This window comes from Rattus rattus, chromosome 1 (genome assembly GCF_011064425.1).
Source record: "Rattus rattus isolate New Zealand chromosome 1, Rrattus_CSIRO_v1, whole genome shotgun sequence".
Lineage (NCBI taxonomy): Eukaryota > Metazoa > Chordata > Mammalia > Rodentia > Muridae > Rattus > Rattus rattus.
This window is the reverse complement of record NC_046154.1, coordinates 248,809,061-248,835,548: the sequence shown is the minus strand read 5'-3', so window position 1 is coordinate 248,835,548 and position 26,488 is coordinate 248,809,061. Positions and strand designations below refer to the sequence as shown.

At 47.9% G+C, this 26,488-nt stretch overlaps 1 protein-coding gene across 5 annotated transcripts; it reads right to left on the bottom strand.

Moving 5' to 3' along the window:
- Window positions 1-952: 952 nt before the first annotated feature.
- Window positions 953-26,371, bottom strand: Hsf1 (heat shock transcription factor 1). Of its 5 annotated transcripts, none has more exons than XM_032917365.1 (14): window positions 26,053-26,371; window positions 5,821-5,929; window positions 5,312-5,448; window positions 4,982-5,106; window positions 4,278-4,353; window positions 4,143-4,204; window positions 3,924-4,020; window positions 3,682-3,818; window positions 3,279-3,548; window positions 2,757-2,840; window positions 1,940-2,045; window positions 1,797-1,862; window positions 1,657-1,726; window positions 953-1,577 (listed from the first exon to the last, which is right to left on the bottom strand). In XM_032917365.1, exons 1-14 carry the CDS (start codon window positions 26,167-26,169, stop codon window positions 1,372-1,374), a joined length of 1,662 nt encoding a protein of 553 aa, XP_032773256.1. In that variant the 5' UTR covers window positions 26,170-26,371; the 3' UTR covers window positions 953-1,371. The 5 variants fall into 5 exon arrangements, with proteins under 5 accessions (XP_032773256.1, XP_032773259.1, XP_032773263.1 ...); XM_032917368.1 differs by having other exon boundaries at window positions 3,279-3,533; XM_032917372.1 differs by lacking the exon at window positions 1,797-1,862.
- Window positions 26,372-26,488: the final 117 nt, after the last annotated feature.

The window sequence follows — 26,488 nt, the reverse complement described above, 5'->3', positions numbered from 1 at the left end:
GCTGCAGAGCAGACACAGGAGGAGGCAGCAGTGCAGGGTGCAGCAATGTCATCGCTCAGGAAAGCCCAGTGAGTTTATCCTGCCCTGTTAATCCATGCAGGACCAGGGCTCAGAGCTATGTAGACTCAACAGGATGACTCTGATTCCACCCTGATTCCAGTACCACCAGTAGGAATGTAGATCCACACTTTTAGAGGTGGAGCCATCCATGGAGAGGACATTTGTACACTGCCTGGGGCCCAGGAATTCTACACATTGTACCTTTAGGATCTGTCTCGACTCCTTGAGATCAGGCTGCTCAACAAGTTGGGCTAGTGGCTCTAGGCTGTGCTGCAGAGGTCAAACTTGACTGGGCTTGGCTCACTCTTCCAAACTACCCTTGGCTCTGACATAGAGCTCTGAAGAGAGTGAATGCTCTGCCGCAAGTTTTAGTAGCTGCCAAATTAGACAGAGGACTTTTACGTAAGAGTCTTTTTGACAATCCAAGGTCTTCGTCCTTGCCTTGGTGAGGTTTGTGCTTGTCTACCGCTAGAGTCTGCCAGGCTACAGACCCTAACCTGCAGTTAGGTGGTTACCTGGTGCTAGGCAGGGTGGGCAGTAAATTTGGCTGCCCTAGGCCACCTGTGAGGCCATTTCCACCTGCTTTCCCCCAGTGCGAGACGCAACAGCAGGAACAACTTCAGAACCAGCCCAGTGCCTGACAGATAAGGGCCTGGCTCTGCCAACGCGTCCAGCATGACCATGCAGAACACTCTTGCTGACAACAGCATGGGCCAGATTGGTCCCCTAAAGAAAAAGCTGTGAGCAAATACTAGTTCTGTGGATCAAGGTTGGTCTAGGGGGTATCACAGGTATCTGTATTTTTCCAAGGAGACATGTAGTGAGTTCTGAACTCCCTGCCTACATCCCCACCTTCCAGATCCCTCAGGGCAGGAGGAAACACACAGGAGGCCACAGTAGAACCTGTTTATCATCTGCCCATCTCCATGTGCATGTGTATATATATATATATATATGTATGTATGTATGTATATATATATTTATTTGTGAAGGGTTAAAGGGGACTCTCATGTAAAAATCCAAAATACAATTTTATGAACAACCTGCAGGGTCAGTCCAAGTGTGGCTGTGAAGCTCTGACCCAGAGAGCAGACCTGGGGCTGGGGTGAAGGCAGCAGGTATGCAGCCTTCAGGATCTTCCTCTTGATCCAAGGTACTGCCCAAGCCCAAGTTCCATCTGTGCTCCACTGGGGTTGTGCTGGCTTGACCTAGGATTCCCTGGACTACCCAACTGTCTTGTCTCCCCAGGACCAGCCATGTCCTAGGAATAGGCTGGGGGCCAGGCCCAAGCCAGCCTGACAACTGAGACCTCTAGGAGACAGTGGGGTCCTTGGCTTTGTGGGGTTCAGTGCCCGTCAGAAGAGAGATGGTGGGATCATCCGTGTAGTCATCTCCCTCAGAGAAGTAGGAGCTCTCCCCCAGCTCAAAGAGCACAGGCAGTTCACTGCTCCCTGTGTCCACAGCATCAGGGTCCAGCAGGAACAGAGGCTGAGCCGTGTAGTGCACCAGCTGCTTTCCTGTGGGAAATGGGGTCAGGATGGTGGGGGTGGGCAAGTTGGAAGTGAGAGTTGGGAGGGGCACAGAAGCTTAGCTCACCTGAGTCGGCATTACTATTCTCTGCCTCAATAGGCCTGGGAGGCTCTTGGGGAGATAGAAGTTCCTGAATCTGTGGGACAGAGAACACAGTGAGGGTTGTTGATGGCCCCCTCTGCCCCCCACCCTGCCCGCCTACGCACGCTGGCCAGGCTGCTGTCCAGGTCAGGCAGGCTCATGTCGGGCATGGTCACCGAGGGGCTGAACAGCTGCAGGAGGAGGGAGGGAAGTCAGGGCTGGCTTGTGGGCGGGATGGAGCGGGTTGGGTAGGGATGACCAGACTCACGTCCAGCAGGGCACTGGTGTCCACACTGAAGCCGTGGCTTGTCAGCATGGTCTGCAGGTTGTCCAGGTTGGAGTCCATGGCATCCAGGTGATCACTTAGCTCGTTCCTGGCCCAGGGCAAGTGGGCAGGTGAACTAATGCCCCAGGCTCCCACCCAGCCGCACTCCTGCTGGAGAAGGGCTCCCCTTTGGTTGCAGCCCCCCAAGCAAGGTCCTTCTGCATAGCCAGCATGGGCTGGGGACTGTGTGTGTGTCTCTGGGAAGATGCCGAAAGGGCTAGTAGTGAGCTTGCCCTCCACGGCTGCTGAGGGAGGGATATAGCATGGCCGGTGGGCAGGACATCCTAGGAGGCTTTAGTTACTAAGGCAGGCCAGGAGGGAGATGGAGAAGAAGGAAAGGGGTGTTGTTGGATAGGAGGGCAGATTTTTCAGGTTTGATAGTCTTGCCACTGCACCAGGAATAGAGTAAGGAGAGGAAACAGGACTGTGCTTGGCATGGGTAGTCCCCCCTTAGACCAGAGGCCTTAGGCCATGGGCAAGGCAGTTAAAATGGCTCTGTAGGTGCCATGGGGCCTGCCCTACTCTGACAGGAAGCTCATCGTAGCAGCCTGTACTGGTAGCTGGGGCAGGCAGGAAACTTGTCCCTATTACGGCCACTGGCTGGTGAAGGGAGTCAGTGGAGATGCAGAGCCTGTGAGACCATTCCCTGGTGCTCTTCGCCAGGCAGGGCAAGTGCTATGCCCGGGTTGGGAACTGGTCCATGGCTGTGGGAGGGGGCCTGGCGGAGTCCTCCTCCCTCCCAAGTGGGGGCAGCGCTAACCCTGGCTGGACTCGGCCATGCAGAAAGGAAGAGGGGCAGGGGAAGAGGCGGGCGACCCCAGACATCTGTGGAGCGCGAGCCAAACTGCAAGATACAAAGACAAGAGCCCCCCCATTGCAGGCGGGGGACGGGGGATCTATGCCCACCGTCCTCGCTCACTCAGCCTTTGGGATGTGCCTGAGGGGTGGTGGTCAAGGCTGGACCTTAACTCATCATTTCCTGTGTCGGTCTAGGGAGAATGACAGATCCAAAGATCTTGGGGCTTGCCACAAGAGAGGGTGATGGCAGTAGTAAGGGGGGCCCAAGAGGCAGGGGCATATCCCACTTCTAGTGATATGGTTGGTCTCCCTCCCCAGCTTCAACCTCACTCAGGTTTAGGAGAACAGATCCAACCCATCAACTCCCAGCAAACTGCAGGGATTGTGCCTCACTAAGACATAGGTACCCCGTGCCCAGCCTGAGGAAATCCCATGCTGTTGGGGTTCAGAGGCTATAGGGAGGCAGGGTGGGCACAGCACTCACTTGTCTAGGCAGGCTACGCTGAGGCACTTCTCAGGGGTGGAGGGGGCTGGGGGTGCAGGGGCTTGGGCTCCGGCTGTGTCCATAGGGGCTGTGTTTGAGGCAGCAGGGGTAGGTTCGCTCTCTCGAAGGATGGAGTCAATGAAGGCAGTTGGGGACAAAGGGGTATCCATGGAGGATGTGCGCCCAGGGCTTGCCTCCAGTACCCGAGGGCTATGAGGTGGGCTGAGGGGCTCTTCCTTGACACGGACCAGGGTGCTGCTGGACAGAGGCCTGAACATGTTAGACAATGACAGACATGTTAGAAGGAGCCTGAGTTAGCTCCACCCACTTCCAACTCTGCCCCAAGGTCCATAAAGGCAGACCCACTAAGGTGATAGGAGGGATAAAGGTACTGCAGCCCCACCTCTCATCTATGCTCCTGCCTGGGGAGGCCAAAGGGCTGGTGGGAGCCAGCTCAGTGATATCGGAGATTATGGGCCCAGAGCTGGTGACAGCATCAGAGGAGTAAAGGCTAGAGCTGCTGTAGGCTGGAGATGGAGCCTGCAATTAGAGACAAAGGCCACATGCAAGGCATACCCGTGGTAGCCTGGGCCACCCAGCACCCACTACACACTTACTGGCAGTCCCATGGAGCTTGGTGCTTACTGAGTATGGGCCGGGACCATGGACATGCTCCAGGGAGTACTGTCGACCATACTTGGGCACAGAGTGTGCTGAGCTGCTGTCACTCAACATCAGAGGGCTGTAGGGAAGAGACAGGTCAACTGCCTACACCGACCTTGGTGGTGCCCAGGATATACAGCAAGCAGAGGACACCAAGGCGCAGGGTCAGAGTGGACAGTGTAGACATTTCCAGAGCCTCACATCTTTCTCTTCACCCCCAGGATCCGGTTCGACTGCACCAGTGAGATCAGGAACTGGATGAGCTGTGGGGCAGAAAGGATACAGTCACCCTGGCCCAGTCATGGAGGGAACCCACCAACCACCAGCTCTGCCCACCTTGTTGACAACTTTTTGCTGCTGGGCATGCTTCTGCCGAAGGCTGGCCACCTCCCGCCACAGGGCCTCGTTCTCGCTGCAACACATCGCAAGAGCCAGAGAGCCAGGCTGTTGACAGACAGGACTGGACTACTGCACTCCTGATTCCCTAACTCTGTTCTACTTACAGGGCAGGATTAGTGTCAGCCAGGGCTGGGGGAGGGCATGGATAGAATCTGATGGCATACCTTAGGATCCTAGCTGGAATGGGGGACTTGTCACATACTGGCTAGACACACAGGACAGGGCTCTGGGAAAGACCCTAAACTGCGGATTACCCACAGTTGGGGGTAAAAGGCAGCTGTGAACTGTGATCCCATTACTGAGTGAGAAAGGGGGAGCTGGAATCATTGTGAACAGAGAACAGTGGGGAGGTCTGGCCCAAGGACTGCTGTGGTCAGCTCCTGCCAGCCCTGGCTTTCAGGGAGGCACCTGGAAATGGGCTCTATGTGCTCAAATCCTGACAATGTGAAGCCCAGTAGGGGGTGAGAAGTGGCTGCAGTAGGAGATTTCCAACCCCATTATGTGTTTGGAGATGTACAAGACAAGGTTTTGTCATAGAAACCAAGGCAGGCTGGGAAGGGGGAAGGAGGCTTGAATGGCTCTGCAGGGTGGGGTAGGAGACCCAAAGCAACCTGGCCACCCTCCTGAGCCTCGGGACCTACTGCTTCATGGCCAGGAGCTTGGAGTCCATACACTCCTGTTTCCCCTTCATCAGCTGCACATCTGTCAACAGCCTGGTGACACTGTCCTGGCGTATTTTTATGTCCTCACTCTTCAGGGTGGACACCTAAGGGGTGGGGCATACAAGAGTAGACAGTGGCTCTGGAGTGTGGTAGGCTCCTGTGCTTCACCTAGCATCCAGGGAGTGAGGAGGGTGTGGGAAACACTGGGAAGGGGGAGGGGGTCAGAGATAGATGAGCACAGGCTATGCTTTTAGGCTAGTAGGGCTATCTGAGGGCAGGGAGGGGTTGTACTCAGGGCTGGTGACTCACGCTGGTCACTTTCCTCTTGATATTCTCAAGGAGCTGTTCCTGGCCACGCAGGAAACATGGATGCTGGAACTCGGTGTCATCCCTCTCAGGCTTGACCAGGCCACCCTGCTCAATGTGGACTACTTTTCGGAAGCCATCTGTGCATGTAGAAGTGGGGAGTTCCGTTTGAGGACCAGGCACCAGAACTTCAGCAGCCTAGCCATAGCCATGGCCAGGGCAGGCAAGGGGCCTCCTAGAGAACTATACAAGGTTCTGACTGGTGTCCATTTACCACAGCAAGTTAGTCTTGGTTAGAAAAGATCTTGTCCCCACACAGCTTGCCCTCTTGCAAATGGAAGTGTGGCTATTAGGTTAGGGCCTCATATCCTATACTGTTTCCTGGAGAATTCAGGGTCAAACTCATGAGGATCCTTCCTCAGCCAACCCAGGCCTCCATCCCTTAGCAGTATGCTGGGGTCTGTTTCTCCACACCTAGGAAGCAGGCACACCATCCCACAAGAGGTACTCACACATGTTGAGCTGCCGCACAAAGCTGGCCATGTTGTTGTGCTTGAAGTACTTGGGCAGCACCTCCTTGGCAAACTGGCCCTGGTCAAACACGTGGAAGCTGTTCCCACTCTGTCAGGAGACACATGGGGAAGCCGTGTGTAGCAGCTGCCACCATATTTCCACTATGGCCTGAAGTGTCTTTCCATGTGGTGGGCATTGCACATTCTCCCTCCATAGTGGTAGCAGGAGGTAAGCTCAACCTTAGGTCTCTATGGTTGGTATCCAGGCCATGGGACCTAGGTCTGAGCAGTGAGGACCATGTAGCCAGAGACAAGATCTTAGCTCCCTGGCAGGTTTCAGTTTAGGTTTAGACCCATCAATCACCCAGAGTACTCTGGTCATCTCTAGGGACTGACTAGCATTTAGTTTTAATCAGCAAACTTTCTTTAAGAATAGCTAAGACCAGCTGAGACATAGTTCAATGGTTCAGAGTGCTTACTGTTTTTATGGAAGACCTGGGTTTGGTTCCTAGCGCGCAGATGGCAGCTCACAACTGTCGGTGATTCCAAGTTTTACCTTTATTTATTTTTTTTACTTTTACCAAGTGACCCGATGGCTTTCTTTGTCTTCCATGGGCTCTTGCATACATGTAGTACACATATATACTCAAGAACACACGGACGACACACACATACAGAGCTCCAAATTGTGGCAGTGAAAATAGGAACGACATTACTGCTACTCTGGAAGCCAGTCCTGATGAAAAATAGCACCTTATCCTTTTTCACCCTAAGATGAAAACCTGAGACTGTTGAATCCCACATGACCACCCTTCCTACTGGTGCTTTCCAGACCACAGTCCAGAACCACCAGGAGGGGCTCAAAGGCCATGGCAACTCAGAGGCATTTGATACTGGAGTGGGGAGGCCCCACAGTGGGTAGGGGATAGTATTCTCATGGATGTGCAAACAAATTAGCTAAGGAACCAGTCTCCATTGGGGTGAACTATAATACAGATAGGTAGAATAAATCAAAAGGATCCCAAGGTGTTGGACTAGCACCATGGCTGCTTTCCAACACACAGAGCAGTGAAACAAGCTTAAACAGAAACAGTAGGGCAAGTGGACACAGGAGGAAGAGAATCCTGAGCAGGAGGAAAAGCACAGGTAGGAAGTGTGGTATCAGTGAGAGCAAGAGACTAACTGTCCAGTCTCCTCAGCTTCGAGACCAGTGGAAGCCACAGCAGTGAGAATATGGGTAAGAGTTCACTCAAGGTCTTGGTGCTGGAAGACTCTCAAAGTAAGGCTGGCTTTGCTAGACCTGAGGCTGTCCCAATCCAGAGACATAAAGGAGCATGTAGAGGAAGACTGTTCTTGGCTGCTGAGACAATGTACAGCACAGGCTAGCCAGAAACTTTAAAAGGTCGTGAATGAGGGATCATTAGGGACTCTGAAGTCTTCCTGGGAATTCAAAGACTGTGCACACATTAGAGCTGTGTACATGCTCAGGGAAGACCTATGAGGGCTAGAGGCTCTCCCTCTGGCATGAACGGGAAGTAGGATAGAATGTTGGGTTGTCACTCTCAGGTAATGTGTTAAAGATGGCAGTCAGCGGGGTTGGGGATTTTTTTTTTTTTTTTGGTTCTTTTTTTCGGAGCTGAGGACCGAACCCAGGGCCTTGCGCTTCCTAGGCAAGCGCTCTACCACTGAGCTAAATCCCCAACCCCTTTTCTGTTTTTTTAATAGAGCCAGGTGTCCTTCCCTGGTCTCAAGTTTGCAGTTGGATTATGAAGTCGTCATTATGAGTCCCTTTATTTTATTTTATATATATATATATATATATATATATATATATATATATATATATTATTTTTTTGGTTCTTTTTTTTGAGCTGGGGACCAACCCAGGGCCTTGTGCTTACTAGGCAAGCGCTCTACCACTGAGCTAAATCCCAACCCCATCTTTAGTTTTTTAAAGATAATTTAATTAAAAAGAAGAGCAACGGGAAAGAAAACTATAAGAGGAAAGAAAGAGCGACTAGAATATTCCCTATGTTGGACTCATGAGAACACAGACTCTAACTTCTAGTATGGCCAAAGACCTGAAGAACTGCACATGAAAGACTAGGTGTAAGGATGATGGCCTACTAATGGAGAATCTCAGTGAAAGCAATAAAAAGCGGGAAAGAAACACCAAGTTGACATTCTGGATTTGTAAAGTACAACTCAGGTTAAAAATTCACCTGGAGACTCAAGAAGATGAGCACAGGGAGAACAGCTGACTGAGATTATAGACTGAAGACAGCCATTGGGAGTGGGCTTTCAAGTTTAAAAAGCCTATTCCAGACCCATTCATTCATTCATTCATTCATTCATTCATTCATTTATTCATTCTGTCTTCAACTACTCTAGTTCCATGCATGCCACCATGCTCCTCTCCCTCCCTGCCTTGATGATAACAGACTAACTCTCTAAAACTGTACACAAGCCCCCAATGAAATGTTTTCTCTTCTAAGAGATGCTGTGGTCCTGGAGTCTCTTCACAGCAACAGAACAGTGGCTAAGTGAATAAAACGAACAGCTGAGAAAGACCTGTAAGCATCATCAGACCTCCTATGCTTAATGGGCATCTCAGAAGATGAGGTGGACAAAAGACTATAGTTAGGAAAACTGATCAAAAACAGAGTTGATGGGTTGAGGATTTAGCTCAGTGGTAGAGCGCTTGCCTAGGAAGCGCAAGGCCCTGGGTTCGGTCCCCAGCTCCGAAAAAAAGAAAAAAAACAAAAAAACCCAGAGTTGATGAAAAACATCCAAGAAACTAAAGGAACTTTAAACAGATAAAACTTAAAGGGATTCACACATGTTCACTCCATAATCCAAGTGCCAAACTCAGGGCCAGGGAAGAAGGGCCTTGCAAACCGCCATCTCACAGCCACATCAACACAAACGGTGACTGACTCACTGATTAGCTGCAGGATGAAGACTATCTAGTCAGATTCATATTCTTGAAGATAGAAGGAAAGCCTCATGGGACTGGGACTGTAGAGTTCTGGGACAGTGCTTCCTCTCCGGTAACACACATAAAGCTTGTTTAGATCAATTTAATATCCCTGAAATTGTTCCACATGCATCAAGTAAATAAGAGTGACCAATGAAACCACTAGAACTCATTGGATCAGTGAGTGTCTTTTACAAACTACCGTCTACTCTCCCTGGCACTAATCCCCATATTAGATGTTGCACACCCTGGAAGGTGTGGCTAAATTGTAGGGATCCCTCTCCTTAGTTTTGTCAAGGTTTAAGGAAACTTCTGGAAGGATGTGTCGTCTCCATCTGTAAGTTGATGAGATCACATTACTGCTTGGACTGGTCTTCCACCTCAGTGTTCCTAGCCCCAGGAGCAGAGAAGACCAGGCCAGCCACCCTCACCTTAGCTGGCAAGAAGGACAGGATATGCACAGTCAGAGTGTTTGGCTGAGAAGTACAGTAGCTACAGTCCATAAGGAAGGCGCTCTAGCTCACTTGAAGTCAAACAGTATTGGAAAGCTCAAGCCCCAGTGTGTGCCAACAATATGTGAGCTAAGCTCCAGGCTGGTTTGCCTAGATGGGAAAGTAAGCTGAAAAGAGCCCTTTGGGATTAGAATGTAAGACTAACTCAAATCCGCTTTTGCTCAATGAACCCACTGAAATACCCCAAGAAAAGCAGCCTGACAACCTCACTAATGCTCACAAATTTAACTGGATCTGACTGCCCAACAACCTGTGTCCCAGAGCATTACATAAAACAGCAGCACATCCAGGCAGTAACTGTTGCTGCTTCAATGCTGAATGCTACAATTGCTAGGCAGTGGTTGTCATCAAGGAGAAGCAGTCTTTCTGAAGCAGCCTGGTCAAGTCACAAGCAGTAAGCAAAAAGATGATTCAGCCACCATTGAGTCCCATAATACACTAGTGACACAGAATGCAAGTATGATTCACACATGACAGACTAGGGGGAAGAGCAGAGACTGCCCAGGAAGGACAAGATAGTCAACTTTACAAAAGATACTGCTGCTGTACACACGCTGAAGGCACAGAGATGGCTCAGCAGTTAAGAGCAGCTGCTGTTCTGCAGAGGACCAGGGTTCCTCTGCAGTGCCTCCAGAGCAGCTTACGAGTCTGTACCTCCAGTTCTAGGGCGTCTGGCACCCTCTTCTGGCCTGCATGGGCACCAAGCCTGGATGTAGAACACTTTCATACATGCAGGTAAAACACTCATACGTGTAAAATAATAAAGCTCAGAGAAACAAAGAAATAATATTTGAAGCAGCAAAAGAAGGATCATTAAACAGAGCAGCATTAATGGTAAATGTCCCAAGGGAGATTCTGCTTCAAACCCACCATGGAATGCTGATCAGTAAGCACAGCAATACATTTGAGTGTAAGAAAAAAAATAAGGAAACTTAAAAAACAAACAAACAAACAAACAACAACAACAACAAAAACAGATGAAAAAAATAGGGAAACAGGAGATAAAGATATGACTGGAAATTCCTTTTGGGAAAAAAAAAATCCCTACCTGTGGATTCTACCAACAGCAAACTTAAGACACTAAAGGAACTGTCTCAGCACTTCGCATGCACACGCTTGGTTTTGCTATTATTAACCATGCAAATCATCATAATGTATGTATATAGCACTTATGTCACAACAGTTACTATAATCATCCAGGAGTAATTTAAACCATGGGAAATGTGTGTGGGTCCATGACAGTCCTACTCTACAATACCAATGGAGGACTGCACTCAATACTGAACTCCCTTGAGCAACTGTAAAAGCAGTTATATCTGTTTTTTTGTCTTGTTTTCTTGGCCAGGAGGGCAGAGGGGTTCAAGATAACAGTTTCTCTGTGTAGCTCTGGCTGTCCTGGAACTCACCCTGTAGACCAAGCTGGACCTTACCTCACAGAGACCCACCTATGTTGGGATTAAAAACCACCACCAAGCTAGAAGGATGCATTTCAAGTTTTGAAGTTTTCAAGCCAGTCCAGACTGCTCTACCCAGCAAAGCTAATGGCACAATGGAAGGAGAAACAAAAACGGTGTAAAGTAGTTTATAATCAGTAATCTCTACAGAACACACTTCAAGGAATCCTTCAGACGGAAAAGGATACAGTCCATGAAGCCAAAGAAAGACATAAGTCATAGGAGAATAGAATAGCAGTTAGGCAAGACAGAAAGGAAAAAAACAAACAAAAAAAAATCAACAAATACCACAAAACCAACAAAATGTTAGGCATTAGTATACACCTCAAAAATAACTTAAAGATACATCTTAGAGCCCCAGAATAGGCCAAACTCTCAATTTTTATTTAATCTTAGTATAGAAATTAATGAAATGGAGAAAAATCCAAAAAGCCAAACAAAACCAAAAACTTGAATAGAAAGACTAGAAACAAAAAAAAGGAGGGGGTTCTTTGAAGGGATAAGGAAGACAAACCCATTGCTAGGCATGGTGGCACATACTTTTAATCCCAGTACCTGGGAAGTATCATGGAAAGATCTTCTATGCTCATGGATCAGTAAAATTAACATAGTAAAAATGGCCACCCTTCTAAAAGCAATTTACACATTCAATACAAGCCCCATCGTAATTCCAACACAATTCTTCACAGACCTTGAAAGGACAATTCTCAACTTTGTGAGAAAAAAAAAAAACAAACAAAAAACCAAAAAAACCCAGGCTAGCTAAAACAACCCTGAACAATAAAAGAACTTCCTGAGGCATTACCGTCCCTGACCCCAAGCTGTGCTACAGAGCAATAGTGATAAACACTGCACAGTACTGGTATAGGAAAAGACATGTTGAAAGTGGAATTGAATTGAAGACCCTGAAATAAACCCACACACCTATGGATAGCTGACTTTTGACAAAAGAAGGCAAAACTATACAATGGAAAAAGAAAACATCTCCAACCAACGGTGCTGGTCTAACTGGACGTCTGCATGCAGAAGATTGCAAATAGATCCATATCTATCACCTGCACAAAACTCAAGTCCAAGTGGATCAAGGACCTCAACATAAAACCACATACAGTAAGTCTAATAGAACAGAAAGAGGGGAGTAGCCTCGAACTCACTGGTACAGGAGACAACTCCTGAACAGGACACTAGTGGCTCAGGCTCTAAGATCAACAACTGATAAATGGGACCTCGTGAAACTGAAAAGCTTCTGAATGGCAAAGGACAAGATGGTAGCCTTCACACTGGAAAAGGATCTTCGCCAACCCTACATCTGACAGAGGACTAAAGAACTCAAGAAACTGAACACCAACAACCCAAACAACCCAATTACAAGTGGGGCACAGCGCGACACAGAGAATTCTCAACAGAACAATCCTGAATGGCCAAGAAGCAGTTTAAAACATGTTCAAAGCCCACAGTCATCAGAAAAATGCAAACCAAAACAACGCTGAGATTCTATCTTACGCCAGTCAGAATGGCTAAGGTAAAAAACTCAAGTGATAGCACATGCTGGTGAGGATATGGATGGAGCAAGGGAACACCTCTCCATTGCTGGGGGGAGTGCAAACTTAACTTTTACAACCACTCTGGAAATCAATTTGGTTGTTTCTCAGAAAACTGGGAATAGTTCTACTTTAAGACCCAGCTACTATACACCACTCCTGGGCATAGACTCGAAAGACGCTCTACCATCGCACAAGGAACCTTGCCCAACTATGTTCATAGCAGCTTTATTCATAAAAGCCAGAATCTGGAAACAACCTAGATGTCCTCCAACCGAAGAATGGATAAAGATAATGTAGTGTATTTATACAATGGAATATTACACAGCTGTTAGAAAAAAGTGATATCATCAAATGTGCAGTCACACGGATGAAAGTAGAACAAAAAAATCATCCTGAGCGGGGTTGGGGATTTAGCTCAGTGGTAGAGCGCTTGCCTAGCAAGCGCAAGGCCCTGGGTTCGGTCCCCAGCTCTGAAAAAAAGAAAAAAAAGAAAAAAAAAGAAAAATTATCCTGAGCAAAGCAATCCCAGAAGTGGCCCAGAAGATTCACTTCTAAGTAGATATTAGCTGTGTAATAATCACAATGGATTCCACAGACCCAGAGAGACGAAGTAACGAGGAGGGCTCAAGGGGCACGCCTGAGTGTCCTGGGAAGAGGGAACATTTGTGGGTGGGCTGGGGGAGTGTGTGCTTGAGAAGGAGTCAGGTTGGGGAAGGAGGGTTGGAAGAAGCGATGACTGGACTAGGGGACAGAGCAATGAAAACTTCTTGGCACTTGGTGACCTTAGCAAGGACTTCTAGCAATGGAGGATAGATTAAGGAGCCTGACCTAGCTATGTCCTGTAACCAGGTATGATGGTTTGAATATGCTTGGCATATTCAGGGAGTGGCATCATTAGAAGGTGTAGCCTTGTTAAAGGAAGTATGTCACTGAGGGGATAGGCTTTGAGACCCTTCTCCTAGCTATCTAGAAGCCAGTCTTCAGAACAAGAGGTATAACTCTCAGCTCCTTTAGCACCATGCCTACCTGGATGCTGCCATGCTCCTGCCTTGATGATACTGGACGGAACCTCTGGACCTGTAAGCCAGCTGTGATTAAATGTTGTCCTTACAAGAGTTGCTGTGGTCATGTAAGGCTGCCAGTGGTGGTTCTGTGACACCTGTCCTGCCTGCATGATGTACCGGGGCTCAAAGCATATGGGAGTAGCCAACCAATGAATGATCTAACTTGAGGCCCAAACTATAAAAGCACATGCCCAACATTGCCAGGATGGCCATGACTTACCCCCCCCCCCAAAAAAAAGGTAAAGTAAATTATTCCTAATCATATTCTGCTCATTCGCCATCAGTGAGGCTTTCTCCAGCAGCTGGTGCAGATGTGCAGATGCAGACTTACACTGGGAGTCAGAGAGGTCAAGAACACCAGAACACAGCCCACAGAATCATTAAGGGCTCAAAGGGGCTCAAACAGACTGAAGGGGCAATCACGGAACCTGCATGGGTCTGCACTAGGTCGTCTGTAAACATGTTGTGGTTGTTTAGCTTGGGTTTTTGTGTGACTTCCAATAGTGGGAGTAGGAGTGTCTCTCTTTTGCCTTCTCTTAGGACCCTTTCCTCCTACTGGGTCACCTCACTGAGCCTTGATATGTGGGTTTGTGCCTAGTCTTACTGTTACCATGTTATGCTGCGTTCATATGCTGGGAGGTCTACTTTTTTCTGAAAGAAATGGAGGACAATAGATTGGTTGAAGAAGGGGGGGCTAGCAGAAGTGGGGGGAGGGGAGGTTGAGATGGGAATTATGTAAGTAAAAAGAAAAAAGAGCACATATTAAAAAAGTAATTAGGGCTGGAGCGATGGCTCAGAGGTTAAGAGCACTGTCTGCTCTTCCAGAGGTCCTGAGTTCAATTCCCAGCAACCACATGGTGGCTCACAACCACCTGTAATCAGATCTGGTGCCCTCTTCTGGCCTGCAGGAATACATGCAGGCAGAAAGCTGTATGATGTATACATAATAAATAAATGTTAAAAATAAATAAATAATTAGAGCCAGACAGTGGTGGTGCATGCCTCTAATCCCAGCACTTGGGAGTTCAAGGCCAGCCTGGTCTACAGAGTGAGCCCCAGGACATCCAGGGCTGTTACACAGAGAAACTCTGTCCTGAACCCCTTCTCCCCTCAAAAAAATTACAGACCAATTTCAGGTTGGAATATAGATGCAAAAATTCTTGTGAACTAAACTTAAAACACATTAAAAAGGTCACTACCCACAGCAAGTAGCTGTGCTTTAGGTAAGGACTGCTTGAGAAGGTGTCAGTGGCTCAGGAATTAAGGCCAATCACTGACAAGTTTATAACTGACTCATGAGGTTTAAATAGCAAAGGAAACTAAGTGAGCAAAGCAGCAGCCTTCAGAACTGGAAAAAACCTTTGCTAGCTACACATCTGACAAATAAGTCTGTGACATGGTACAGTGAGACCCTATCTCAAAAAACCAACCCAACAAAACACCCCCAAACAACAATAACAACAACCAACCAAAACTAAATCAAAGCTGGGGGTGGTAGGGGTGGGACATGCCTTCGGGGAGACAGCGGCAGCACCTGGAACTCCAGCAGAGCATCCAGTACAGACATAGACATGTTAATTTTTTTAGGAAAGAAAAATAGGGAAGAAATATGGGGGCACTGGGCACACTGCAGGTAATAACTGCTTGTGACAATGCTTTCACTGTGGAGACAGTCTGGTAGGAATGTCATCTCAGTCAGGTGGCAGAGCAAGTGTATTTCTTTGAGTTTGAGGTCAGCCTAGTCTACAGAGTTAGGTCCAGGAAAGGCAGGGCTACACAGAGAAACCCTGTGTTGAAAACCAAAAAAATAGGGATTGGGGATTTAGCTCAGTGGTAGAGCGCTTGCCTAGCAAGCGCAAGGCCCTGGGTTCAGTCCCCAGCTCTGGAAAAAAAAAAAAATTAAAACACAGCAAACAACAAATAACCCAAAACATCTTTATTTTTGAATATACCACATACTTTGGTTACAAGATAGAGAGAAATCAAGTTGGAGCTCATCTAGAAATTTATTCCTGCTAGCAAGCTTTCATGCCTCATCTATGAAAGCTGCTTAGAGAGGACCCTATATTCTACAGCACTGACCTGCCGAGAGAGCTTTGTCCAATGGCTCATTGGACATGGATATATAGCAGTCAGCGATCCCTCTGAGTTTGAGGTCTACTCAAATTTTATACCTGACCCTAGTCAAAAGCCCATGACAAGATTCAAGTCCCTGTGGGAATCTGTTACTGATGTTTGCAAGTTGGACATGCTGTCAAACTACCTTCTAAATATTCCATAGGATAGTGCTGTTCTAAACCTTTGCTAAAAATAGTTTGTGTTTGTTTGTTTGCAGTGGGCAGTAGTTAAGGTAGATCAATGAATGACTGTTCAGTGCTCAGCCCTAAAAGAGACATCTAGACCACTCCACTCCACACCAAGGCTCAGGGAATGTCACTGATGAAGGAGCTGAAAGAATGTACAAAAACAGGCAGATGGGACATGACTTGGCCACAGCACTGATGAACGCAGGGCAGCTGTTGCTGGCCTGTAACCAGCAGAGACAGCTAACTTTCCGGCAGAGACGGGGAAGGGGCACAGGAAACACTACCAAGGCTGAGGAGCTACTGGTAGGTAGTGGCTGCTGGAGGAGGAGGAGAGGGTAGAGTCATTGTTCTTTTTTTTTTTTTTGGTTCTTTTTTTCGGAGCTGGGGATCGAACCCAGGGCCTTGCGCTTCCTAGGTAAGCGGAGTCATTGTTCTTAAGGGGTGTAGCCAATGGTAAGTTACCCATAATCCAATAATACCTTACACCTGTGCATGTACAAACAATACTAATTGAACTCAGTGGGTTATAATGGAAAATAAATAAAAGGAAAGAAAAGATTTGTACAATGGTACAATAGTGGGAAGAAGGGTTGCAGAAGGAGTAGGAGGGGTGGGAGAAGAGAGGAATAGTGGTTAAAAAAAAAGGAGAGAGGTACATTCAAGCCCTAATCTCCATACCTCAGAATGTAACTATCTGTAAATAGGGTTGCAGTTGATGTGACGTCACACTGGAAAACAGTGGATCCTTCATTTGAACGGACTAATGTTCTTACAAGAAAACAGCTAAATAAAGTTAGTCACTCAGGGAGAATGCCAAGCCATGACCGAAGCCATGCAGCTACAAACCAAGGAATAACCACAGAATAACAGCAACCACCACAAGTAGGAAAGCAAGGAAGGGCATCCTCCTGCAGGCTCTGGACGAAGCAGGGCCTGTGAACATCTTTGGACTAGAACAGAAGTACTATCTGGGTGGCATTTATCATTCAACCTCAGGACTCAGAACACGGCCTGCTTCCACCTTAGGGTGGAGTTCTTACCTGCTCACAGTGGCTGCCAAAGACTTGCTTGTGTTTCCTGATACTATTAAAAATATTTCGGGGTTGAGGATTTAGCTCAGTGGTAGAGCGCTTGCCTAGCAAGCGCAAGGCCCTGGGTTCGGTCCTCAGCTCCGAAAAAAAGAAAAAAAAATATTTCAACTAAAAGGAAAAAAAAAGATCATGTGCGTGTGTACAGGCCTGAAGAGGCCAGAGGAGGGTGTCAGCTGCTCTGGAGTACAGTGACAGGTGGTTGTCGCTGCCCTGTCATTGGGTCCTCTGTAAGACCAGGAAGCACTTAAGTGCAGAGCCATCTCTTCAGCTCTGTTCAATAGGAACTCACTGTTCAAACGTAGACACAGTCATTTCTGTGTATTGACCCTGGACCTTAGGATCTCACCAACTGTTGTGTAGTTCCTTAGTAAATTATCCTGCTCTCTTTGAACAGTCAGTTTTACTTCTCCTAATTTGTATTTTATTAGGGTTTTCGTGTATTTGCTACACTGCACTGCCTGGAACATCCAGCACTGTTAAACAGAAATGACAAAGCAGACAATTTATCTTCTCTTGGTCTCAGGAAAGCATCTAGCCTTGCAGTACGGATGTGCTCCGGTCTCTCACACGCTGAGGGATCCCGCTACTTCTATGCTGAGTTCTCATCAAGAAGAGGGTGATGAATTTCGTAGCACGCCTTTTGCTTGTTAGTACATTTACGTTTTCCTATTGACATGACGTAATCCCTCAGTTTAGAACATGGGAGCACGCCTGAGCTTTAGTGTTATTCTGGTTGTGCCTCAGTCTCTGTAAGTTTGCAGTCATCCTGATAACTCTTGCTCTTCATTCAACTGTCCTTTCTCTCCTACCCTCCAAAATGGAGGGGAAGAGGAAGGCAGACTCATGTGTGCCAAGCTGGTTTGAACATACTTTATAAGCAATGGTAACCTTGAAGCCTCTAATCTTCCTCCCTCCACCTCTGAAACAGCTGTCTCTCTGTTCTGCAGGCATTGTTTTTTCTACAGGCAAAAGATTGCCTCTTGAGAGCATATATGTGTACCACACGAATGCTTGGGTGCATATAGAGGTCAGAAGAAGGCACTGGATCCCCTGGAGGTGGAGTTATGTACAGATGGTTTTGAACTACTAAGTGTGTGTTGGGTCCTCTGCAAAAGCATCAAGTGCTCTTAACCACTGACCTATCTCTGCAGCCCCTTTAATTTTTTAAAGATTGATTTTATGTGTATAGGTGTTTTGTTATGTTTTCTGTGCACCGTGAGCCTGCTTGGTACCCATGGAGGCCAGAAAATAGTGCCAGATCCCCTGGGCCTGGAGGTACAGATGGCCGTGAGCCACAATATGGGTGCTGGGAATTAAACCCAGGTCCTCTAGAAGAGCAGTCAGTGCTCTTAACCACAGAGCCATCTTTCCAGCCCCTCCACTTTGTGTCCTGAAGCAAGTTCTTTCACTGGCCTAGAGCTCCCTGATTCGGTCAGGGTGGTCAGTGGGCTGCAGGGATCCTTCTGTTTCAGCTGCTCCAGTGCTGAGACATGCTCCCTGCTATGCCCAGCATGTTTTAAGTGGGTGTTAGCATTCTATTTACATCTATGTATGCATGCATGTATTTTGCCGGCTGGCTAAAAGAGGCTATCAGGTCCTCTGGAGCTAAAGTCGCAACAAATAGTTGTGAGGCTCCATGTGGGAGCTGGGACTGAAGCCTGAGTCCCTGCAAGAGCCGCACATGGTTCTTATTCCCCAGCCCTCTCCTCACATTTAAAAAAAAAAAAAAAAAGGGGGGGGGGGGGGGGGATTATGCCAGGGGAAAAAAGAAGAAAAAAAAAAAAACAAAAAAAAAAAACAAAAAAAGAAAAAAAAAAAAAAAAAAAAAAAAAAAAAAAAGTGGGGGCTGAAAAGATGGCTTAGCAGTTAAGAGCACTGACTGCTCTTCTAGAGGTCCTGAGTTCAATTCCCAGCAACCACATGGTGGCTCACAACCATCTGTAATGGATTTGATGCCCTCTTCTGGTGGGTGTGTCTGAAGACAGCTACAGTGTACTCATTCACACACACACACACACACACACACACACACACACACACACACACACACACACAAAAAATAAATAAATTTTAAAAAAGCACTGTTTATTTCTGTATGCTTTTAGAAGTGGTGTTGGGAGTCAGAGGACAACTGAAGAGTGTATTCATTCATTTTACCACACAGGTCCTGAGGACTGCTCTCAGGTCATTAGGCTGGATAAGGGCCTTTAATCACTCCCTGCCCTTCCTTCCCACATTTTGAGGCTTGTTTTTGGAGCATCTTTACTCTAGGCATAGCTAGTTCATGTCCAAACTTTGCCTAAGCATTCTCCAAGGCAGCTCTCTACCCTGGCTGTCGAGATTTAGTCACGCTGTGGTCTTGTGTGAGCTCTGCTGTCCACCTCAAGTCCCCCAGCAGTGTTCTCTGCCTTGAGGAGGTTTACCTTCTCTCACAAAGGCTCTTGCTGTCTGCAGAGAAGGCAGCTCTCCCCTGCAGACTCCTGGGCTCTCTTCCTAATACCTCTCTTCCCTCTCATTTCTTTGTAGTCTCAATCCTGCATTCTCCCTGTCTCCCTGTGTGTCCACAGCAAGCACTACTGCAGAACGCCCAGCAATGTGGGCTTGAACCTTTGACACCAGTGTTTACCTCTGTACCTTAGTGGCTCACGGGCCCTCTTCTGCTGACCACGAGCAGTTTAGGAAGGAGTTGTATATAATGGAAATCTGTCAGTGGAATTAAGGGGCCATGACCATGCAGAAGTGGCTGTCTGACCCTGGCTAGTAAACTGAAATACAGCTGTCAGTAAACAGTGAGCCTTATTTCTAGTCTGGGATCTTATTCTTCACAGACCAACGACTAGAAATACATATAAAATTCTATCTGAATACATTTTGTCCAGAGTCAACCTGAAATTATGAATATTTTCTCAAAGGTTCCATGACATTTGCCACCTGCTCTTTGAATATCTGCCAGTCACAGTCCATGCCATTTTAGTTTCTCTCTATCTCCACAGATGAAGCTGATGTTGTATTGCCCCCTCTCTTGAGCTTAACTGCTGGGCCATTTCCTGGGTCCCAGAAGCTAGGGCTTTAGGAGCAGCAAGCTAGAGAACTGAAACAAGTGTCAGAGCCAGCTCATTCCTTTTCATGCCCAGGCATCAGTAACTCCAACCTCTATTGCCACCACACACATGGCCCAGTCAACTTTGCTTACCATGTGGCATAGAAGGTTGGAATCAGGAGCTTGGCAGGATTTGTAGGTACCAAGTTCTGAGTATTCAGGGGCTAAGTACCTCTGCTCTAACAGTCTGTAAAGCTAGCCTCCTCCTCCTGCTACAGCTTGAAGAAATTCGGCTGCCAGAGGCAGGTCCTAGCCTAGTTATTGTGATCCAAAGACAGCTGTTTCTTCCCTCTAAAGTAGTATACCCACAGCCCCCAAAACTCTAGCCCTCCCTGTATACAAAGCTACTCTTTCCTAAATGATCTAACCCCACGCTGGCAGAGGTAGGAGGATCTCTTTCAGTTTGAGCTCAGCTTGGTGTCCATGAGTTCCAGTGAAGAACTGTGTCCTAGCACATGTGCAGTCCTCTAGCAGGCATGCGAGGATACAGAGTGGCTGTTCTTCAGGAGGCCTGCAGTGACCGATGACTCCTGCAACTCTCTGTATCCATCCCTACTTCCTTCCCCTACCAGGCAGGAGAAGGTACACAAGTCAGATCATAGAGCCCATAATGTACAGATCTCTGCTGGTTCCTTTTTCTGTGGAGAGGTAAGGAGGGACCTTTACCTTTATCCAGACAACATTCTGATTAGAGCTTGCAGCGCTGGTTACAGCAAACTATCTGGGAGTCCAACTAAGAAAGCAAGTAACCAGTGAAGACCTGAGGAACAGGCCTGCAATCCTAGCTACTTGAGACTGAGACAGGAAGATTACAAATTCAAGGTCAGTTTGGTCAATCAGTGAGACCCTGCTTTAAAAAGGTAAAAGGAGGGCTGGTGAGATGAGTCTATGCACAAAGGTACTTGCCACTAAGCCCCAAGAGTTGAGTTTGATCCCCGAAACCTACATGGTGGTGGAAAAGAACTCATTTCCAAAAGTTGCCATTTGACATCTACCTGTACACTGTGCCACAGGAATGATGTACACACACACACACACACACACACACACACACACACACACACACACAATAAATAGTGACGAGATGGCTCATTAGTAAAGTGCTTGTATAACTCTAGCACCCATCCAGCAGTCAAGAGCACTTGTTGTTGCAGAAGACACAGGTTCAGCCCCAGATACACTTGGTGGCTAACGACTGTTTGTATTCCAGCTCCACAGAACCTGGTAACCTCTTCAGGTTTCCCCAGTTATTGTGCGCTAGCAAAATACCCACACATATACACATAAAATAATATCTTGGGGGGCTGGGGGTGGGGGAGTGAAGTCCTTTCTGTGTAGCCCTGGCTGTCCTGGAACTCAATCTGTAGATTAGGCTGGTCTCAAACTCACAGAGATCCACCTGCCTCCTGAATACTGGGATTAAAGGCATGAACCACGGTGCCCAGAAATAAATCTTGAAATGAAAGACAAGGGCCAGGCATGGTGCATATCTTTAATCCCAGCAGTTGGGAGGCAGAGGTAGGAGGATCTCTTTCAGTTTGAGCTCAGCTTGGTGTCCATGAGTTCCACAGGGCTACACAGGACAGGGCTACACAGAGGGACCCTGTTTCAAAAAAAACCAAAACCAAATGAGAAAAAGAATTAGCACATACACCCATGCCAGCACAGTGGTGAGCACATGCAATCCTAGCACTGAAAAGGCAGAGGCAGGAGGATCCCTGGAGACCCTGGCCAGCCAGCCTGTGCCGATCAGTGAGCTCTTGGCAGTGAAAACTCTGCTTTAGAAAACAAGGTGGGGTCTGGAGCGATGGCTCAGTGGTTAAGAGCACTGACTGCTCTTCCAGAGGGCCTGAGTTCAATTCCCAGCAACCACATGGGATCTGTAATGAGATTCCCTCTTCTGGTGTGTCTGAAGATGGCTACAGTGTACAGTGTATATAATAAAATAAATAAATAAATCTTTTTTAAAATTAGAAAAGAAAACAAGGTGACAAGGCTGGAGAGCAGACTACCTTACTGTCTACTTTCCCAGAGGACCTGGGTTTGATTGCTAGCACCTATATGGCAGCTTACAATCACCTGTAACCCAAGTTCTAGGGGATACGACACCTTCTTTGGCCTCTGCACAGACCAGGTATATACACAGTATACAGAACACTCAGGCAAAACACATATATACATAACGCACGCACGCACGCACGCACGCACGCACGCACGCGCACCCCAAGGTAGAGAATGACTACTATGCACACTAGATACAGACTGACACAGACACACACTCACACAGTAGTGACAGAGACAGGTAGTGAGCAAGGCAAGTATATAGCTGGGCAAGTATGAGTATGAACTTTTTAAAGCTCTAAGTCAAGCCTTTTGGCCTTAGTTTTCATCCACAGTATTAGTGCTGGATGAAGACTGTTGGGCAACACACGCCAGACTGTTGCTGCTGGAAGCGCCAGGGCCTCCCGAACCTGCAGCACACATCACAACTTACCTCTGCTATACATGACTTCTGACACTGTGAGTCGGCTGCCAGCTATGTAAGGGCGGGGCCGCTGGGCCTGTTAGTTCCTGTTGTCCATCTGAAAATGAGCTCACCTGGCTGTCAGAGCTTGGATAACGGGAGTGGCCCTGCTTGTCCTAGGAGCTCTGGATTATTAACCACGGTTGGACTCTGCTTTAAAAGGTTTCATGTGATCCCTGAAGAATACTGAGGTGGATGGGTGCCCTGCCCCTGTACAGTGCACAGACTACTCGTCTCCTGGGACCCAGCTCCTCCACAGTGGCTGTCTGAGCACTGGTATTCAAGAGCACCTGCTCAGTGGTTCCAGTTTCTTCAATTACAGGGTTCCCCCAGAGGCTCAACCCACAGTCACTGCTGTTCTCAAAGAGAAGAGAACCACATCACTAGGCTGGGATTAGGGTGAGACCAGAGACGCACCTAGCAGCGAAATTCAAGATCCTTCACTGTGAGGGTATCAAAGAGCAGGAGTGTCTTAAAAATGGTACTTCATTCCAGTTTTTATTTTTACCTCCCTGAATATTTAAGGCTTCAGTTTCCCCCCTGGTTCATTCTCCACCAGCCCTAGCACCTATTTGGCACAAATCATGTGGCCCTCTTCCCCATTCTCAAGTTTCCCAGGTAGCTCCTGGGGCTGGCATACCAAAGTCAGTACAAAGGGCAAGTGGGGCCTAGTCTAGATCTCTTAAACCTAGTAGGACAAACAATACTTGGGGTTGGTTAGTAGGTTAAAAACATGTTCAGGAGATGGAGAGATGGTTAAGTAGAAAGAGAGCTTGCCACACAAGCATGAGAGTCTGAGTTTGGATTTCCTAGTACCCATGCAAAACTGGGCGTGGTCGTGTGTGCCTGAAAGCTCAGCCCTGGGTGGAGTGGAGAGGATTGTGGGTTGTTGGCCGGCCAGTCTGGCTGACAGAGGCAAGTTCCAGGATCAGTGAGAGACACTGCTTTAAGGGAACAGGGGCAGAGGGATAGAAAGGACATTAGATGTTCCTCTCTGGACTTTGTACACGTGTGTTTGCGCGCGTGCGCACACACACACGCACACACACACACTCGAAAATACACATTTATCTTCTAAAAACTAGAAGAAAATTAAAAAAAAAATTAAACACAAACCACCACCATCGTACTCTCTTGAGTTAGACAAACTTATTTTTCATGTTTCTTTTTATATTTCTCAAACATGCAGGATAAAATGATCTTACAAAATTGGGATAAAGCTAGATATAGGTTCTAAGCCTTTGCTTTTTAAATTTAGGTTTTGTTCCCCATTTCAAAATGCACCGAAGTGGCTCTGCCGACGATCCTAGCAAGAGTCTTACTTAGGGAGCATAGGAACCACAAGCACAATGGAGAAAACGCCACGACCGAGAACTGACCCTGAGGATTAACTATTTAAGTTTTCTACCCTATTTGTTGCATCTCTGAGCATTGGATGTGGAGGCACCTTTGGTAGGAGGTAAAGGGATGCCTCCTGAGAGGACGAACCACATCCGTGTTCATATGCTTGCATGGATCTTACTGGGATCCTTAATCTGGTCAAGAGTGTGCTGTCGCCCAGGATTTGTCTGGGGAAACCCCTGGATCTCCTGAGGTCTTTGTTCTGTGGAGCACCTGTAACTGGGTGAGAGCCAGTGATGGGGAATGGAATACCACAGAACTGGAGAAAGGTAGTGACCTATTCTGTCTCCATGTGGTAGGAATGAGAAGCCAGACCTAGCAAGACTCAATGAAAGATTTCTGGGGCTAGACAGGCTCCCTGTTCCCTCAAGGAGGAGGATATGTCTGAGAAAGGTAAGAAAATTTTTATCTGAAAACCACTCAGAATAAGAATATGGACCCAAGGGCTGGAGAGATGGCTCAGTGGTTAAGAGCACTGACTGCTCTTCCAAAGGTCCTGAGTTCAAATCCCAGTAACCACATGGTGGCTCACAACCATCTGTAATGAGATCGGATACCCTCTTCTGAGATAGATAAATATATATAAATATATATATACTTATATATATATTTATATATATTTGAAAAACAGTGTGGACCCAAGCCTCCTGATCAGTAGGCCTTCGGGGAATACTGTTAAGAGGCTTTCAAGACAATGTTAAGTGCTCCCACAAGACATGGGTCAGGAGCATTATTTCCTATCTGTGGGCTGGACAGCCAGATCCAAGAAGCTCTGCCTTCTTGGCCTAGACAAGAATTTTCTTTCTCCACTTCTATGCCAGAGCTTGGTTTGTGTACTCATGGTCATGCCAGCTCCCACTGACCGCTGAATCTTATACCAGCTAGAGTCCATTGCTGCTTTGTACAGACTACTTGCCCATCCCTCCCAACATGCTAACAAGGCTCACAGGTAATGTACAACTGTGTGGCTGGACGGAAGTCACAGGGCAGATCAGATCCATCTTCATACTGAGAGGCCCTCATCAGAACATCCTGTCCTAGAAGAATGTCCACTGACACCTCACCCACATTTGTACCAATCTATAAGCAGAAACAGCAGGCACATTACCAGACAAGATGGATCTTCCTAACAGGATTAAGCTCAGACTAGTCCAGAGGATATCTGGTATCCCTACTGGACCTAAGAAAACTCCCTTTCAGCCAAAGAAAACAGAGGACAGGAACGTTGGGGAAAGACAGAAATGTAAGGTCATTTTCTCTGCCTTGGAGTATGAAGTCCAGGAGAGGTTGTGAACTGAAGATGGCATTCAGGAAAACATGGAATAACCACAAAGAATGGTGAGAAGTGAAGTTCTGTGCTTTCTTGTCTTCTCTTTATTCCCAAGCACCCTTTAGGCAGAGCAGAGTTTAAACAAACAGGCAACCGAGAGGCAGAAGCCTTGGCCTCTACCTACCACCCAGGCTTTTTTCCATTTTTGCCAGCTTAAGAAACTACTGTGTGTGTGTGGGGGGTCAGTGCTCAGCAGAGTTGGAGAAGCCTCCGAATTTGGCTTGCAGGAAGTCAAGTAGGTGGCATCTAGCCACCTTTATCCCTCCAAAGGCTCTCCCTGGATCAGGATAGCCTCTCCCTGGATCAGAATAGCCTGTCTTCAGGCCACCATTTGCTAGCTCTGCACTCTGGCCTCAGAACCCAAATGTGGACAGCAGATTCTACTTTCCAACTTGACACAAACACGGAACCACCTTCTGCAAGCAAGTCAGAGATGCAGGTCCAGCAGGGTCTGCGGTGTACACAGCCCGCTGCCAGGCAACAGAATAGGGTTCGACACCGCCCTTTGAGGGCCGGGCAAAACTGCTCTGGCGTCTAGGGACTATCAGGGACGAGTTTAGGATTCACATCTCCTACTCTCACTCTTCTTCCATGCATTCGTTAGGCCCTCCACGTACTCTGAATGGTTGCTAAAATCAGAAAGGCAGAGGGGCTATGGGAACTATTTCTCTGTGAGCAAAGACCCTGAACTGGAAGCCCGGTCCTTATCGTCCCGGTGAAATGTAGGATTTTGGGTCTCGGCCTACTCTCCGCGAGTGGCTCTGGGGGCGGGGCGCACTTCCTCCCCAGACAGCGGCGTTCTCCCTCCAGGATGCCGGGAGGGCTGAACCCAGACAAGCCTGGTTATTCGCAGGCCGCTTCTCCTAAACAGGTTCACTCCGGCAACAGAACCCTCCCATGAGGCCGCTCCGGCCCATGCCAGCTCCTACCGGGCTCCAGCAGATGAGCGCGTCTGTGTCCGGGTCGCTCACGAGGGTCCACAGCTTGGTTAGGAAGGCCGGGACGTTGCTGGGCCCCGCTGCACCGGGGCCCACGGCCAGATCCATCTCCGAAGAAGCAGGCAGAGGCTGGGGTGGCGTTCTAGAAGAGTGGCTGAAGGCTGAGCTAGTGTCGTCGCTGCCCCTGATGTCCGGGCCGCTCCGCCGCCCGCTGCGCACACACAGCAAGGCCTCGCATGGCCGCAGCCATCTTGCGACCGGCGCGCTCTCGCTAGGGCCAGACCTGTACCTCCTGTGCGCAGGCGCTGTGATCTTTTCTGCCGACTTCACAGGCCCTGCCCTTGGGCGGCCCGCTGCACTATACGCCTGCGCAAGATGGCTTCACCCGGGCTGCTCACCAATCAGAGCGTGGTTGGGCTGGGCCTGA

What these genes read in the sequence shown, in the direction of transcription:
- Hsf1 (XM_032917365.1), bottom strand. Translation starts at nt 26,169, where the DNA reads ATGGATCTGGCCGTGGGCCCCGGTGCAGCGGGGCCCAGCAACGTCCCG. An exon ending in TCAAGAGGAAAGTGACCAGC is followed by an intron (nt 5,107 to 5,311) that starts GTGAGTCACCAG and finishes CCCACCCCTTAG; the next exon opens with GTGTCCACCCTGAAGAGTGA. An exon ending in ATGGTCCCGGCCCATACTCA is followed by an intron (nt 3,819 to 3,923) that starts GTAAGCACCAAG and finishes CTCTAATTGCAG; the next exon opens with GCTCCATCTCCAGCCTACAG.